Here is a 14,402-nt window from a genome sequence, read left to right on the forward strand (position 1 = left end):
TGGTTTGGCTCAGCCCAGATGCATAAACCGGGGGGGGGGGATTGCGGGGCAGGGTGTGTTGCTGGGTTCCAAAGGTGTGCACTAAACAGACTTTTCCACATTTGTTGCTTATCTTGGTCTATTTCTGATCTGGTTGTAAGCACCTGCCATTTTCCTGAGATCCAGCAGTGATCTACAGATCTGGCTTTTGTGCAGAGGGTGGGGTTTCCTGCTGCCACTGACTTTCAGACACCCCATGGTACTAGAGTGGGTTTCTCCTTCGCTCGCAGTGCAGGAATTAGAAGGGTTTGACAGGAGTCTGACCAGCCATTTCAACCTGCCTCTGGCCAGCAGCACTTGGGGGAGGGAGTAGTTCCAGTTTGAGTTCCGCCGCCCCCAACTTGCAAGCCACCCAAGACAGCCTAACCAAATATACAAATAGCTGCAGTTGTCTGTTGCAGTGAACCCATCAGGGTCTTGTGGGACCTTCAAGATTAAGATGTGTGTTATGTCGGGGATGGGCAATGCAGATTTCTGGGTGATTTGAAGGAGATCAGAAGCATTTCTGACTCTCGTTTGTTTAATAATAGCAGCAACAAAACTCAGCCAGTTCTGGTACCCAGAACTAATTCCTGGACTCCAAATTATTTAATTCTAAGCACACATATTTTGCACCAGGCTCTAATTGGTGGATTTGGGGGAGTTTTAAAAAAAAACAAAGCAAAGCCTGCAAGCCTGCTCATCCCTGAATTATTACAGGGTATACTTTTGTGGATTGCAGCATCCACAACATCAGCTGCATGGACCTCTCCTCGGCTGGCAGACAGATTATACATTTTTCAGATGGGAAGGGGAGGTGATCTGTGGGGAGAAATGGGAAGAGAATGCAAAATGCAGAGTTTGTGACCATTCAGTTAATGCTAAAATGTATGCAATATAAGCCCAGTGGATCATTCATGGAAGCATTAATTGGTGACACAACACAATCATTCTAGATTTGCTGTGTTATTTAAGAGCTGGAGTGGAAAAGGAAACCCCTAATCCAGCATTTTCACACTGGAATCTCTCTTCACATTTTAAAGTTTCTTATGACTGAGCACAGATGAACCCCAAGTTGAGTGTTTTCTCCTGTGCCCCAAGGAGCTGAATCTTTATGAAAAAGGCCTGGAGGAGAAGCTGTTGAGTGCTGGAATCTTCCTGCCCCCTTTATTCCAATTTTCACATTTGCTTTTTTTATAACTGAAGTCTGTTTTTTTCAGGCATCTGCTAATATTAAGCAGTGAGCTATTTTTAAATTTGCATAAATTTATAGTAGCCTAGCACATCCAAATCCACATGAATTCAGGGGTGAGGAAGGTTGTATAAAATGATTTCAAGTGTAGTTTGCAGGGTGGTGGGGCAGGAGAGAGAGGCCCGGGGGCTGCAGCATGTCTTGAGGTTGCAGCCTTTGACCTGAAGCATTGCTGTGCTATCCTGGAATCCCCGAGAAATGCATTCTGTACGTGTTCAGAGTGCTTATTTTATTACTCCACAGTTTCCCCTGATTCCTTCATGAAGTTAAGTAGGACCAGGTTTGAGGAACCTTCAGTCTGAGGGCCACATTCCCTCCTGGCCAACCTTCTAGAGGCCACTTCCCAGTGGTGGGCAGGGCCAGAGGCAAAAGGGTGTCACCATTATTTCTGTACTGAAGGGGACATCTGTGCAAAAAGCACCATCCTAGTTGGGTGATGCAGTTCCAGCAAGGAAGGAAGTGCTCTAGGAGAGCAGAGGGCTGGCAAGAGGTGGGGTCCAGGGAGAATCCCAGGGACCTGGAGGGGCCACATGGCCTCTGGGCTGACCCCAAAACCCTTCTTTTACATGCTTCTCCCACCGTTGATGGTGACGGCCGAGATCCAAGATCCTGCTCTGCTTGGACTGTGCTTGGTGGTGGGGCTTCCTGGTGTAATAGCCTTTGGTTCCCACAGTCCACTGACCCTGTTCCTTGTTCCCTTTCCGGAGATCCATTTATATGCTTCTTTCTGCCATGAACTCTGCCTCCTTCAGGGACCTTGGGAGGAGGGAGGGCTCTTCCTGTTTCCCTTAATGAAGAACAATAGCAGCTGTGACTCCCACCATCCTCAGGCCTGCTGAATTCTAAAAATGGTCTTGTCCAGGGCTTTCCAAATGCTGCGTAACTCGCCCTGACCCTGCGTCTCAGAGGTGCTTCTGGGAATGGGGATTGTGTGCTCTGCAGCCAGTTCACCCTTTGCACACTCTGCACTTGAGTCCCACTTGACTTGCCCTGGAGATGTGAGCTCAAGCCCAGGGTGCCAAGATGTGTGATGTCTCTCAGTTAGTGCTGCAATCTGTAAATGATGGAAGAGTCAAATCTGAACCAGTCCCAGGAATCGGAGGTATCCCTCAGGCTGAGAAGGATAAAAACAAGCTGCCAATAGAGGAATGCCCTTGTAGCAGGGGTGGGTAACCCTTTTCAGCCGGAGGGCCACATTGCCTTCCGGGGGCCGCATCCCAGTGGGGGAACGGGACCAAAGGCAAAAGTAGGTGTAGCAACAAGTGAATTTTAGCTTTATACTGTGGGCTAGTGTCTACACCCCCATCCCCTGCTGTTTATTCTCTGCCCTGGCAAGTGGGGGGCAACAGTCCAGCCAGGCAAGAACCCTCAAGGATGGTGCAAAGCAGGGGTGGTCTTGGGCAGCAGCTAGTCCTGCTAGCTAGGGATGATCAGTCCAACAACAACTGGGGGACCCAAGTTTGAGAAAAGCTGTTCTAGGGGGAGAGGGTGTGGCTGCGGTACAAACCCAATTGCCTCAGATAGAGCCTCAAAGAGCCACATTGTACAGACTCAGTAACACATCTCTGAAAAGGGTGGCGATGATTGTCAAAGGATATATCACAACAATGGGGGGGAGTTAGTGTAGAAAAAAGATGTCTGGGCATGTGGAGGATAACAGAGGCTTATCAAAGGATGCATGGCCTGGAGAAAGTGAACCCCCCCTCACCCCCCCCTTTCATAACACTAGAATCAAGAATCCTGCAATGAAGCTGAAATGCTGGGAGATTCCAGGACAGAGGAAAGGAAGCACTGCTTCATGCATGTAAACTGGGAATTTGCTGCTGTAAGATATAGTGATCACCACCTACTTAGGCAAATTCACACAGCATGAAGCTATCAGTGCCCACTGTCTTGATGGCTGTATCTTACCTCCAGGAGAGACAGCATCCCTAGGAATGCCAGCCAGAGGAGACGACTGCTGCACTCACAGCCTGATGGTGGGTTTCTAAGGGGCACCTAGTTGCCCACTCTGGGAAATGGGGTGCTGGACCTGAGAGGCCTTGGCTTTCATCCAGGTTCTCATGTGAGCGTCACTACACCGAATTCACCATGTCTAGGTCCCTGCATGCACAGCGGGTCTCTCTGGTTGTGACAATCCGTCTCAGTGATCTACAACATCTGATTCTTTTTTATGTTCAGTGGAGAATACAGCAGCTAGTTCAAAAAAGGAATTGCCCTCCAACCCCAAAGGAAGACAATGGACCTGTTTTGACTTGTTTTCCCCAATCTGGGATGGAGCCAGGCATAGCCAATGCCATGTCCTCAAATCTTGTGGTCTGCAACTCCATCATTCCTGCCCATTGGCTGTGCTGACAGGGGCTGGTGGGAGCTGCCGTCCTCCCAAGCGTCACATGGGGAACCCCTGCCTTGTGGCGTCTTGGAGTGAACCTGCTCTCCACCCCAGGTATTCGGGGGTCTGAGCAGGAAAATCAAAGTGGATTTTCTATTCTGTCCACTCCACAGTTAAGGCGCAGGCACACTCTAATCAGGAACTTCTCCTATGCAAACCCATTTGAAAGGAACAGGAACTGTGCCAGAATTCTGCTCTGGGTGAGGAAGTGGATTCTGCTCCAAGAAGGTATGCCCCATAATAATACGTTTGGGAGTCTTTAAGGTACTACAATGCCTTTTGTTTTCAAGCTAGGGTTGCTAAAGTACCAGGGAAATGCAGCCCGAGTAGGGCAAGGCGTTTGGGTTGAGCTAATGAAGATTCACTTGTGGAGGATGCCCCAGAAAGACCAGCCAGCAACCATGAGCATCTTGATGTCCCCCTCAGTCCCACAACAGTCAACATTAGAACTCTGCTTCTGTGTCATTTGGTGGTCCTTGATGTCGTCCAGGATAAAGAAGTCCACATTTCTTCCTGTCTTGACTTACTGCATCTTTCCCCATGTTTTTCTGCTCTGTGTGTGTGTGTGTTGGGGGGGTACCTTCCCTCGTCCCACATCAATGCTTATTTGGGGATTGTGACGCATGATGGGTGTGTTGTTTACTGATCCATTACCCGCCTCTGCAGCCTCCTCCTGTCTTCTTGGGAATTTCTGAAATAGCACTTGGCAGTGGCCTAGTGGAGACCATTGGTGTAGCCTGGCATCTGAATGGTTGTTTCAGCTGCCAGCAAGTGGGATGTCTCTTCCGGCCTCCACCCCCACCCCGGGATAAGTCAGGTTTTCCGTAGGTCACTCACTCCCCGGCTTCTGGCTATTCCTAGCCATCTTGGGCTGAAGGTGCCAGGTTGGCCCAGTGGCATGTGAACCGGAAAGCCATTGGCGATGGCTGCCCCTGCCGTTGCATGCTCAACTGGATGTTTTGAGCGAGTGTTTGTAAGTCATAAGAGGGTGCTCTGTCCTGGCAATCTCTTGCTTCAACACAGACAACAGAACAGGCTCCTCTGCAACACGCAAGAGCAGCAGGCATACTTGGGGGACAGATTTCTTGCTGGATCAGGCCTCTGGCCCACCTAGTTCAGCACTCTGTGCTCACAGCGGCCAGCCGTATGCCTGTGGGAAGCCTGAGAAGCAGGACCTGAGCACAACAGCACTCTGCCCCCAGGGGATGCCAGGAGCGGCCTTCGACAATGGAGGTGGGGCATGGCCACCGTGACCAGTAGCGATGGGTGTATGTGTTGTGCATGGAGCACCAAAGCCTTTGCTGCTGCTGCTTCCTGCCTCCCACAGCTGCAGCCAGAGGCACCTGCTTCCCTCTGGCCAGTGGTTGGGCCGGACCTTCAGGGCAGCTGTGTCTATGCTGGGAAAGGGCCATAGCTCAGTGGCACAACACCTGCCTTCCAAGCAGAAGGTCCCAGGTTCAGTCCTGGCATCTCCAGGTAGGGTTGGCAGAGACTCCTGCCTGAAATCCTGTAGAGCCGCTGCCAGTCAGTGTAGACCGTGCTGAGCTAGATGGAACATGTCAGACAGCGTTCTGTGTTCTATGTTGTTTCTGTTCCCGATAAGGTTCCTTCCTAGTTGATACTTCACTTTTGTCAACCTGCACTGCAGCTTTTCCCTGAAGATAAAAAAGGAACACAGGAATCCTGGCTTTGAGACTCTGCTGGCATGAAGTGGTAGCCTCTAAACATGTACAGAGTGCCTTTCTCTCTGCTGTGAACTAGTAGCCAGCTTTTGGTTGGATTGAGGATCGGAAGTCTTCCCTTCTCTCCTTCCCTCCCATGCTGCCTTTCACAGCGCCTTGCATCCTTCCCAGAGTTGATGGGTGGGGGGGGCGTGAGTTTGGCCAGGCAAGGCTGCCTTTGCCAGAGATTGCAGAAGACGTGATCCATCTGCGTTCTTGGTAGTGAGGCGGACTTAGCTCCCAGGGGCAGAGGAAGGTGTGGCTGCAGTTCCGACTCAGCTGGAAAAGGAAAACACTGCTGCTTTTTTGGAACTGTTAATTGTTTCATTCTCTCCCCCTGGTTCCTACACGCAGCTGACTCAGCGCTGGCCTCATTCGGAAGACAGGAAGTGGTTAAAAGCACAGGAAAGCCACAAGAAAGGGGATTTGACCAAGGGGGGAGGCTTCTTTGGGGAGAGTTGGATGAAGGATTTGTGGTGAGTTGGCTGGGCTGCATTTCTGAGTCCTGCCAGAGGTTTCTGGTGTTGAGGGCCGTGGCTCTTGGCCTGGATCTCGGAGAACATTGCTGTTTCTTTCTTTTAAAATAGAGCCAGTGCAGGCTATTTTGCTTCCCCCATTCCACCCCCTCCACACAGTTAGTGGATAATAAAACTGGGTGGAAACCTAGTTTAGATCCTCTATTCATCTACATAGTGGTTCGTGCAGCATGCCCACCCGTGGCCCTGGTGGTCAAAAAATCGGTGATATTTTTCTTTTCTTGTTCAGCTGTACGCTTGAGGTGAAAAGGCAGATTTTGCACTGGCCTTTGCCCCCACAGCTTTCTGAAAGCTATTGGGCCCTGCCCTAGCCTGCCCCCAGCTGAGACCCACACTTGGCTCTGCCCCCCAAAGACCAGGGAAACGGCAGCATTTTCACTTTTGTTAGTTGGTGGCTTTGTAGGCATAGATGCAGCACTTCGTAGATAATGACTAAAAAGTCAAGCAAAGGGTTGCATCCCATGCTGGTCCTCCTCAGAGGAGACCCATTGATGTTAATTGACACAACTTACTCATTAATTTCATTGTAGAAATTAGTTGGATACCAACCATATACAGAAATGTAGCAGGATGGCTGAAGGAAGCAGGTCATTCAAAACAGACTTATTTTGCTACTTTATTTTTGGCAGTTGATATACTTTTCAGTCAATAGTGCCTGCCTCTGGGTGGGTCTGCCATGAACTTACCAAGAATCAAAGATTTGTAGAGTTGGAAGGGGCCCCCCCAGACCCCCTGCGGTGCCTGTCAGACGGCCAGCCAAGCTCTGCTTAAAAGGGGCCTCAGACAACTGGCTCCCAGTCTTTGCTTTTCGCTGTCTGTGGACCTACCTTAAAGGGTTGTTGTGAGGATTAGTGAGGTAAATGTTTGTGAAGCAATTCTGAACACGTGGCATAGGTGTGGAGATGCTAAGTAGTGTTTTTAGGTCTGCAGTTTTCCCGTTTTACAGACTGAGCCCCTGAGGCTGAGAGGCGGGGGTGACTTTGCCAACCTTGCCTAGGGAATAACTGGCAGAACATTTTAATGGGCCATGTTCTTCACATTTATCCTTCCAACAACAGTGCTGTCAGGTGAGCCACAAGCACCCCCAAATTACCCTGGTGCCTGAGTGGCTTGTGTGCGCACGTGACCAAGCGCAAAGTGGACCCCAGGTTTTCTAGGTTCAAATACCTTGCTTTGCTCTGTAGGTATATATAGTTACTTTAATTTTAAATTAGCCCTAGGAGGTGGAGTGCCGTGAAAACTGGTTCTAGCCACCCCATGGGCTGTTACTCATCCCCGGCTTGTGATCTGTTAAGTGGGCATAATGATGTTGGGAGCCTTGGCAGGGCACTTTGATGATATTAAAAAACCACGGTGTCCTAATTGGCTTTGTGTGCCTGATGGGGGAGGGGAGGGACGGGCCTCGGCTCTCGGGGGCAGTTTTCTACTATGGTTTAACCGGCACACTCTGCAGAGTCTTGCTGACCGGAGGGTCGTGTGGGGAGTTGACTTTGCTGCTTCCCTGTCTGGAATAATTTTAAGAGAAGGCAAACTGGCTTGCGAACAAGCAGAGCCAAGAGACAGGTAGTCCCCTGACAACTTGGAAGGAAGCCAGTTTGGGAAGTGTGGCATGAAACTCTGCCCTTGGGAGGAAGGGGGCAGCCAGCAAATCACATTACTGGGGACGAGGAGAGCAAGGACTCATTTTCTCCTCCAGCACATGTGCGCATGTGTGTGAGCACATGTGCGTAGTGGGAGCAGCATGCAAATATATAAATCACTGTGTCAGACGACAGAGCCATCTAATCCAATATTCTGTAAGCAGCTCGCCAGCTCTAGAAAGCTCACAGGCAAGGTTTGTGAAGGCGGAGATGTTTTGTGAGAAGGGGCCTGGCTCCTGGTTCGGGCCAGTGGCCCATCCAGTCCAGCACCCTCTTCTCACAGTGGCTGACCCCCAGGTGCCTCTGGGAGACCTGCAAGCAGGACCTGAGCACAAGAGCACAGATACATAAGCCAGGCGCCAAATGGCTCCTTAAACCAGGGTTACAGTTGCCAAAATTGAATGTCTAGTTTCCACTTTGGGGCCAGACTGCTCAAAAGTCGTATTTTTCAATACAACTTTTTTCTTCCTGAATTTCTTTATGATTGTGCAGATAAAATGTCACAAATAGAATTCTAAAGGATGTGTTGCTAGTGTGTGAAAACAGACAAGATCCCCAGGCAAGCACCTCCAGCTGGTGGAGACGTCAGCTGCCACCCTGGCACCTGGGCATCTTCACTTGGTCGCAAGTGGCCAATAGTCAGGTGCAAAATGCGCCCAGCACCTGGCAGGTTTTGAACGCTGGCGACAATCGCTAGTGGTTGTGGATAGCCGCCGCCTTCGTGAATTTGTCCACGTCCTCTTTTGTGGGAACCAATTCCCTACTTTTAAGGATGTGGTTTCTCTGCTGGAGGTATACTTCCTCTGTACATGGAGGTTTTGTGTTGTCCTCTTTGCTACTGATAGACCTATCCATTTAGTCTTGCTGCTGCATTTTTGTGTGGATTGCCTGCTGCAGGCAGGATTTAATATGTGCGTGGAGGGGCACTTATTAGCCCCAGAAGCCTTTTCTCGGATTACACATGGGGAATTGAAACTGAGTCACTTGCATGCTGCCACTCAAGTTTGTGGCTGGTTGGGGATTTGAAGCCCCCCAAGACTATGAACCTGTGCAGAGTGCCTTTCCCTCACCATTGGGTAAAACCACAGCCGGTGCTGCAATTGCACATCGGGGCAGATTAGGAGACCTTTGTGGCAGTGGAAGTCTTCAGTTGTGGTCTGCCTTGGCTCAGAACTAAGCTCTGGTGGCTGGCAAGGAGGATTAAACCCAGCATCTCAAGTTGGAGGCAAAATTTAGGAAGCTGTCTTATTCCATCAGTCTCAGTATCATCTACACTTGCTGGCAGTGACTCTCCAAGGTTTCAGATCTGGTTTTTGCCTGGCACTTACAGATACATAATGAAGGCGCCAGACAAGCCTCCCTGGGGAGAGCATTCCACAAGCAGGGGGCCACTGCAGAAAAGGCCCGTTCTTGTGCTGCCACCCTCTGGACCTCTCATGGAGGAGGAGCACAAAGAAGGGTCTCGGATGATGATCGCAGGATCAAGGTCGGTTCATATGGGGAGAGGCAGTCCTTGAGGTATTGATTACCTACCACAGAACTATGGCACTCCCCCTAATCAAGTTTGGGGTGCGTAGAGCAGCCTTTGCCAACCTGATGCCCTCCAGAGTTTGAAAGACTGCAATTCCCACCTGTCCCTCCCAACAACCTCTGGAGGGCACCAAGTTGGCAACGGCTGGCCCAGAGTTTTGGGATTGGACTGGGGAAAGCTGAAATTAGCTGTCTTGTTCAAAACAATTTTCTGGATTTATAAAGTCCTGAAATGAAATAGTATACAATTACTTGGTTGGCTGGTTCTCAGCCTGGTCTCTCCATTCTCTCCTTCCTGTCGGGAATGTGAGTGTTCACGTTTGTTTGTAATTCTCCACCCCCCCCCTCCTCTCCCAAGTCTTCCACTGTGCTTTGCTGGATGCTCAGCTTCTGATTTGGAGGGCCGCGCAGAGAGGGGCATCTGAGGCCCTGTCTGCACTTCTGCTTTAACCATTTTCAGACTGTCATGGTTAACCAACCTGGGAAACATAATTTTGCAAGGGGGCCGGAGAGAGAGCGCATTCTTGATGCCCTTGAAAACCTTGTCTTTCCAGAGTTCTACAAATCTCAAGCCAGGTAAGATTTAGAGGATCTCAGGCTGCTGCTGTTGAATTGGTCTAGCTATTGGCTATTCAGAGGCTGTATTCCAGATGTAGACAAATGTATTGGCTCAAGCGTGTGGGCTAGCCCTGCCCCTGAATGTCAGTTAGATTCAGAAGTGATGGGGTTTAAGCGCATTCTGCACATGCTCATGGGCTTCAGGTGGAGAAATGGGAAAGACTCAGAACAACTTAGGACATAGGAAGCTGCCTTTAACTGAGTCAGGCTGTTGATCTATCTAGCCAGATTCTGAAAGGAATCCTTGATCAATACAAATTAAGCAGCAGCTGTTGCTCTGTTGCGCTTGGATGTGATTCACCCACAGGTGTGCGGCAGGAAGTTGTGCCATGCTCTCCTTGGGAGAAGTGAATGCCTGTTTCTGCAGAACAGGAGTTTGAAAGTGACATTTTCTTGAAGAGGTGCTATCTGTGCAAATTGAGCCAGGTATTCTGGGGTTGCTCCTTCAAAAATTGTGTCAGGATTTTTTTGGTTGTTTCCCCCCAGAATCTAGTTTCTGTGTTTGAAGCCAGAAAAAGATTTCCCTGGGTTTGAGCACATGGCAGATCAAAAAGGATTTGGTTGATTCGGCCAACTCTATGATTCTATGTATCTACCTTGTTCTGCCTAATCCTACTGTAGAGAAGACCAGTTTAAATATAGGGAAAATGCCTTGCTACTCTTTTTCTTCCCAAGGTTAATATTCCATGGCGAACAAGTTGGAAAGAAAGCAATGAGGAACTTGTTCTATTGGATAGTTTTTCTCTGAGGTGCCCACCCCATTCCAGCTGTGGTTAGCAAACCCAAGAGCAAAATGTAGCAAGGAGGCTGTGAGCACAACAAATAGTCCGGCCAAGCTGGGCCTGCACACAGCACAACAAGCCCACCAGCCATTTGACCCGAGGGAACCCTTAACAAGCATTGTGGTTGGTTGGTTGGTGAAATTAAACCAGCAAATTATTATAGCAGTTAGGTTTTCTTTCTTGAGAAACATTACAAATATTTTTATGTCTTAGGACAACAATCAAAACTGTTGAATATATGTTTGAGTATACGTTTATATTTCACCTTTCATACTCCTTCTCTTTATTATATCTTCACAACCCTGGGAGGGAGGTTGTGCTGAGAGATGGTTGGCTCAGGGTCGCCCCCAGCAAGTGGCGTGGCTGAGTGGTATTTGAACCCAGCTCCCCAGGCCCTGGTCCAGCACTCTAACCACCACACGGGCCACAGCATTTATTTCCCCGAGTGCCCAGGCTGCTTCTGGAGAATTTAGGGATAGGGTGATGGGAGTGGGTTATTGAGTGGGATATGAATTGTGGGGTGTATGAAATGGTTTAATATAACTTGTATGCAGAGATGATTTTGGGGTAATGCACGGGGGGAATGGAATTGATTTGTAGCAAGACATCTTGGGGAATTAATTATGGGTAAATGAACTGAAGAGGAGCTAATTCACACTCCGCCACTACAGTAGTTCAGTTTCCCCAAATTCTCCAGAAACACTCTGGGCACTTGGTAAAAGATCATGGCTTGTGGTGTGTGTATATTCACCTCACTCTTGACTCTGCTTAATAGTTTTGTGGTGGGGGCTGGCCTGCTTCTAAAGACAATTTGAGAAGAGGACGTGGCTTGTGTGTGTGTGTGTGTGTGTAAAAAGCAGGTGTTTGACAACCAGCCTCTCCCAGCCTGATAGCCTCCGCATGGGATAATAGGAGTTGTGGTCCAAAACCAATCACCCTAAGAAGCAAAGCCTCACCAACTCTTCAAAAGAAGCAGCTGCCCAAACTGCGCCAAGAAACACAGAAGAGCATGCATTGCTTGCACATTGACATTCAGCAGCTGGAAGTGGTGGCTTGAAGGAGCCTTCACAGGTCAAATCTCCCCCCTCCCCTGCCGCCTTTAAAAAGAAGGTCTTCTCATCTGCCTCCAGCCTAGGAAATGCATTCATAACCTGCTGTTCCTCTGTCCGAATTCCCCAGCTTGAACTCTGCTCCCAAGGCTGAGAGTCTTGGTACACCTCAGATCAGAAACCATTATCAGCCTCACAACCTTAATGGGCACATTAGTGGTTACTGTTTTTAATGCTCTGGGGTATATTTCGCAATGACTCTCTTTCAGGTCAGTGTCCTGTGATGTCCAGGAAACCCTTTTTATTGATATAGACACACAGGAAGTGGAATTTCAGAATTGGACAAGTGTATGAAGGGGGTGGTGATGTATAAGTGCTGGGGGGGGGGGTTTCCTCCCATTTCCAGGCCCGGTTACTCAAAACCTGACTCATCCTGGCTGCCACGTGCTCCTTCCCTTCAAGCAGGAGCCGATCATCGCAGTACCTGAGTGGAAACTCTCTCAATGCCCCCTTTGTTCCCCTCTGCATCCTCTTTCCCTCCCCCTTCCTTTCCCACCATCCGATTCTGACACTGTTCATTCATAATTGAGGCCGCTGTAACCTTAGCCAGGCTAACCTCCTTCCTTCCATTGTTGTCAGGGCCCTGACGGAGCGAGAGGAAGGCATCGCAGCAGGAGCCTCCTCGGAAGGCAGTGGGAGAAGCGGGAGCCTTGCGTCCTGGTCAGCATGGCCACCAGTCCAGCCCTGGGCATGTGTTTCCTGGCCTCTGTAGTTCTGAGTGTGGGCGCCTCCTCGGTTAGCAACTGGTGGAACCTGGTGCCCCGGAAAACAGTCCCCTACAAAGGTGAGTCAAGTGCGCCTTTTTTGGCCAGGGTGAAAATGGAAGCTCGGTAGATGTCCACTGTGTGCTTGCATATCCACAACAGACACCTAGATAACATCTCCCTAAAGTGGGCAGTGAGGTTACAGGCTTTCCTCTTCCTTTCTGTTCTATTTTAAATGCATATTGGTGGCTTTATAGAAATCACGAATGCATAGTGTTTATTTTTAAAAAGCAGCCGCTGCCCCCGAAAAGCAGAGGGCCTTCTTGGTAGTGGCGCCCACCCTGTGGAGTGCCCTCCCATCAGATGTCAAGGAAATAAACAACTACAGTAGTATCTCGGGTTAAGAACTTAATTTGTTCTGAAGTTCCGTTCTTAACCTGAAACTTTTCTTAACCTGAGGTACCACTTTAGCTAATGGTGCCTCCCGCTGCCGCCGCTGTGCGATTTCTGTTCTCATCCTGAAGCAAAGTTCTTAACCCGAAGTACTCTTTCTGGGTTAGTGGAGTCTGTAACCTGAAGCGTCTGTAACCCGAGGTACCACTGTATCTGACTTTTAGTGGACATCTGAAGGTTTAGGGAAGTTTTAAATGTTTGATGTTTTATTGCATTATTATTATTAATAATAATAATAATAATAATAATAATAATAATAATAATAATAATAATATTCTGTTGGAGCCGCCCAGAGTGGGTTGAGAAACTCAGTCAGGTGGACAGGGTATAAATAATAAATTATTATTATAATTATTATAAACAGTAATATTTTAAAACGATGTTGTAATGGTGACCAGACTGAACAAGTGACTGTAACAGATGCTAAAGCTACAATGCAAAAGTGTCCAGTAGTTTTCTCTAAAGCACATTTTAACTTTACAGATCTATTACTCTGGCCTAAAGTCTTACCCACTCTTTGGAAGACTCCAGATAAGACTTTTTCATGTCTGAAACCCTTTGTGAACTGGAAATGCACCTCTTTCTCCATTAAAAGGGTGGGCTGGCAGTGTTAATGACATGTTCCCTCCCTTCCCCCACCCACTCTTTGAGCCAAATGCCTTGCCTCTTCCTTGCCCTGAGCCTAGTTTCAGAGGAGATGGAGACCGGTGCCTCTGGCATCACCCAGGTGTCTGGTCTGCTTGGATTCTTCTCTTCTTTTCTCCTCCGAGCTTTTCCTTCAGCAAACTGCCTTGGATGGGCTGAGGGCTAGCCAGGACTTCAAAGGCAAACAGGCAGAGCAAAGGAACCCAGAGACAGAAAGCGGGTGTAAAGCACAGCCAGGCTTCACGGAGACCTGATTTTTATTTATTTAGGACGCCATGCAACTAACACATCCCACCAGTGCAAAGATTTCCCCACCCACCCCCTGCACCCTCCCCAGGTCTGCTCTGGAGGGTTGGGGGGACCCCAGAACGGGTTTAGGGGGCACACGGGGGAGCAGGGTGTGTGTGTGTTTCTGTTGTGCAAGTGGAAATCCTTGTGGTGGCAGGATGCTTAACTCTGCACTTCTTTTGGAAACAAACCATCATTTCTGTGCTACCCCTGTAACTAAGAATTAGGAACAGAGAAGACGACTTTGAAAAGCCAGTGTAAATATGAGAGCAGCCCACAGATTAAGACGTAAAGAGTTATAGAAAAGCTCCAGGCAAATGTGGGTGGTGCTGTGGAAAGGGGCCTTGGAGGGAGAAAAGGTCTTCACTCTGTGCCTAAAAATACCACATTTGATCCCCAGGTGAGCTGCTCTGGAGAGGGCGTTCCCTGAATGGGGCACCAAGACATCTCTGTCCCTGGCAGCTGCCCCCCAGCCCCCTCCTCCTCCCACCTCTTTTTAGGGTGAAGCCAAAGAAGGGCAGGGCAGCGCCTTGGGTCTTGGGTGATCTGGGCTCCAAGGCAGGCAGGCAGGCAGGGACTCGGCAGAAGTTCTCAAGGGCTGTTGGTTAAGGGACTTTTGCCTCTAAGCCTTTTGACCCCCGTGGTATTTCCTTCTAACTTCAGACTGTGGCTGGGTAAGGGGTTGCTTCGTGAAGCTGCAGCCCAGATGGTGGA

General features: G+C 49.2%; 1 protein-coding gene across 3 annotated transcripts in view; it reads left to right on the forward strand.

Moving 5' to 3' along the window:
- SEMA4C (semaphorin 4C) overlaps positions 1-14,402 on the forward strand; it is a 62,236-nt gene that overhangs the window by 9,152 nt on the left and 38,682 nt on the right. For all 3 annotated transcript variants that reach the window (XR_014567563.1, XM_083753236.1, XM_083753235.1), the window contains exon 2: positions 12,178-12,382. Coding sequence is in view for 2 of the 3 variants with exons in the window: in XM_083753236.1 (XP_083609362.1) it covers positions 12,265-12,382 (118 nt within the window). In the remaining variant the exon portion in view is untranslated. The remainder of the gene's footprint in view (positions 1-12,177; positions 12,383-14,402) is intronic.

Source organism: Podarcis gaigeae (assembly GCF_964106915.1).
Source record: "Podarcis gaigeae genome assembly, chromosome: 8".
Taxonomy (NCBI): Eukaryota; Metazoa; Chordata; class Lepidosauria; order Squamata; family Lacertidae; genus Podarcis; species Podarcis gaigeae.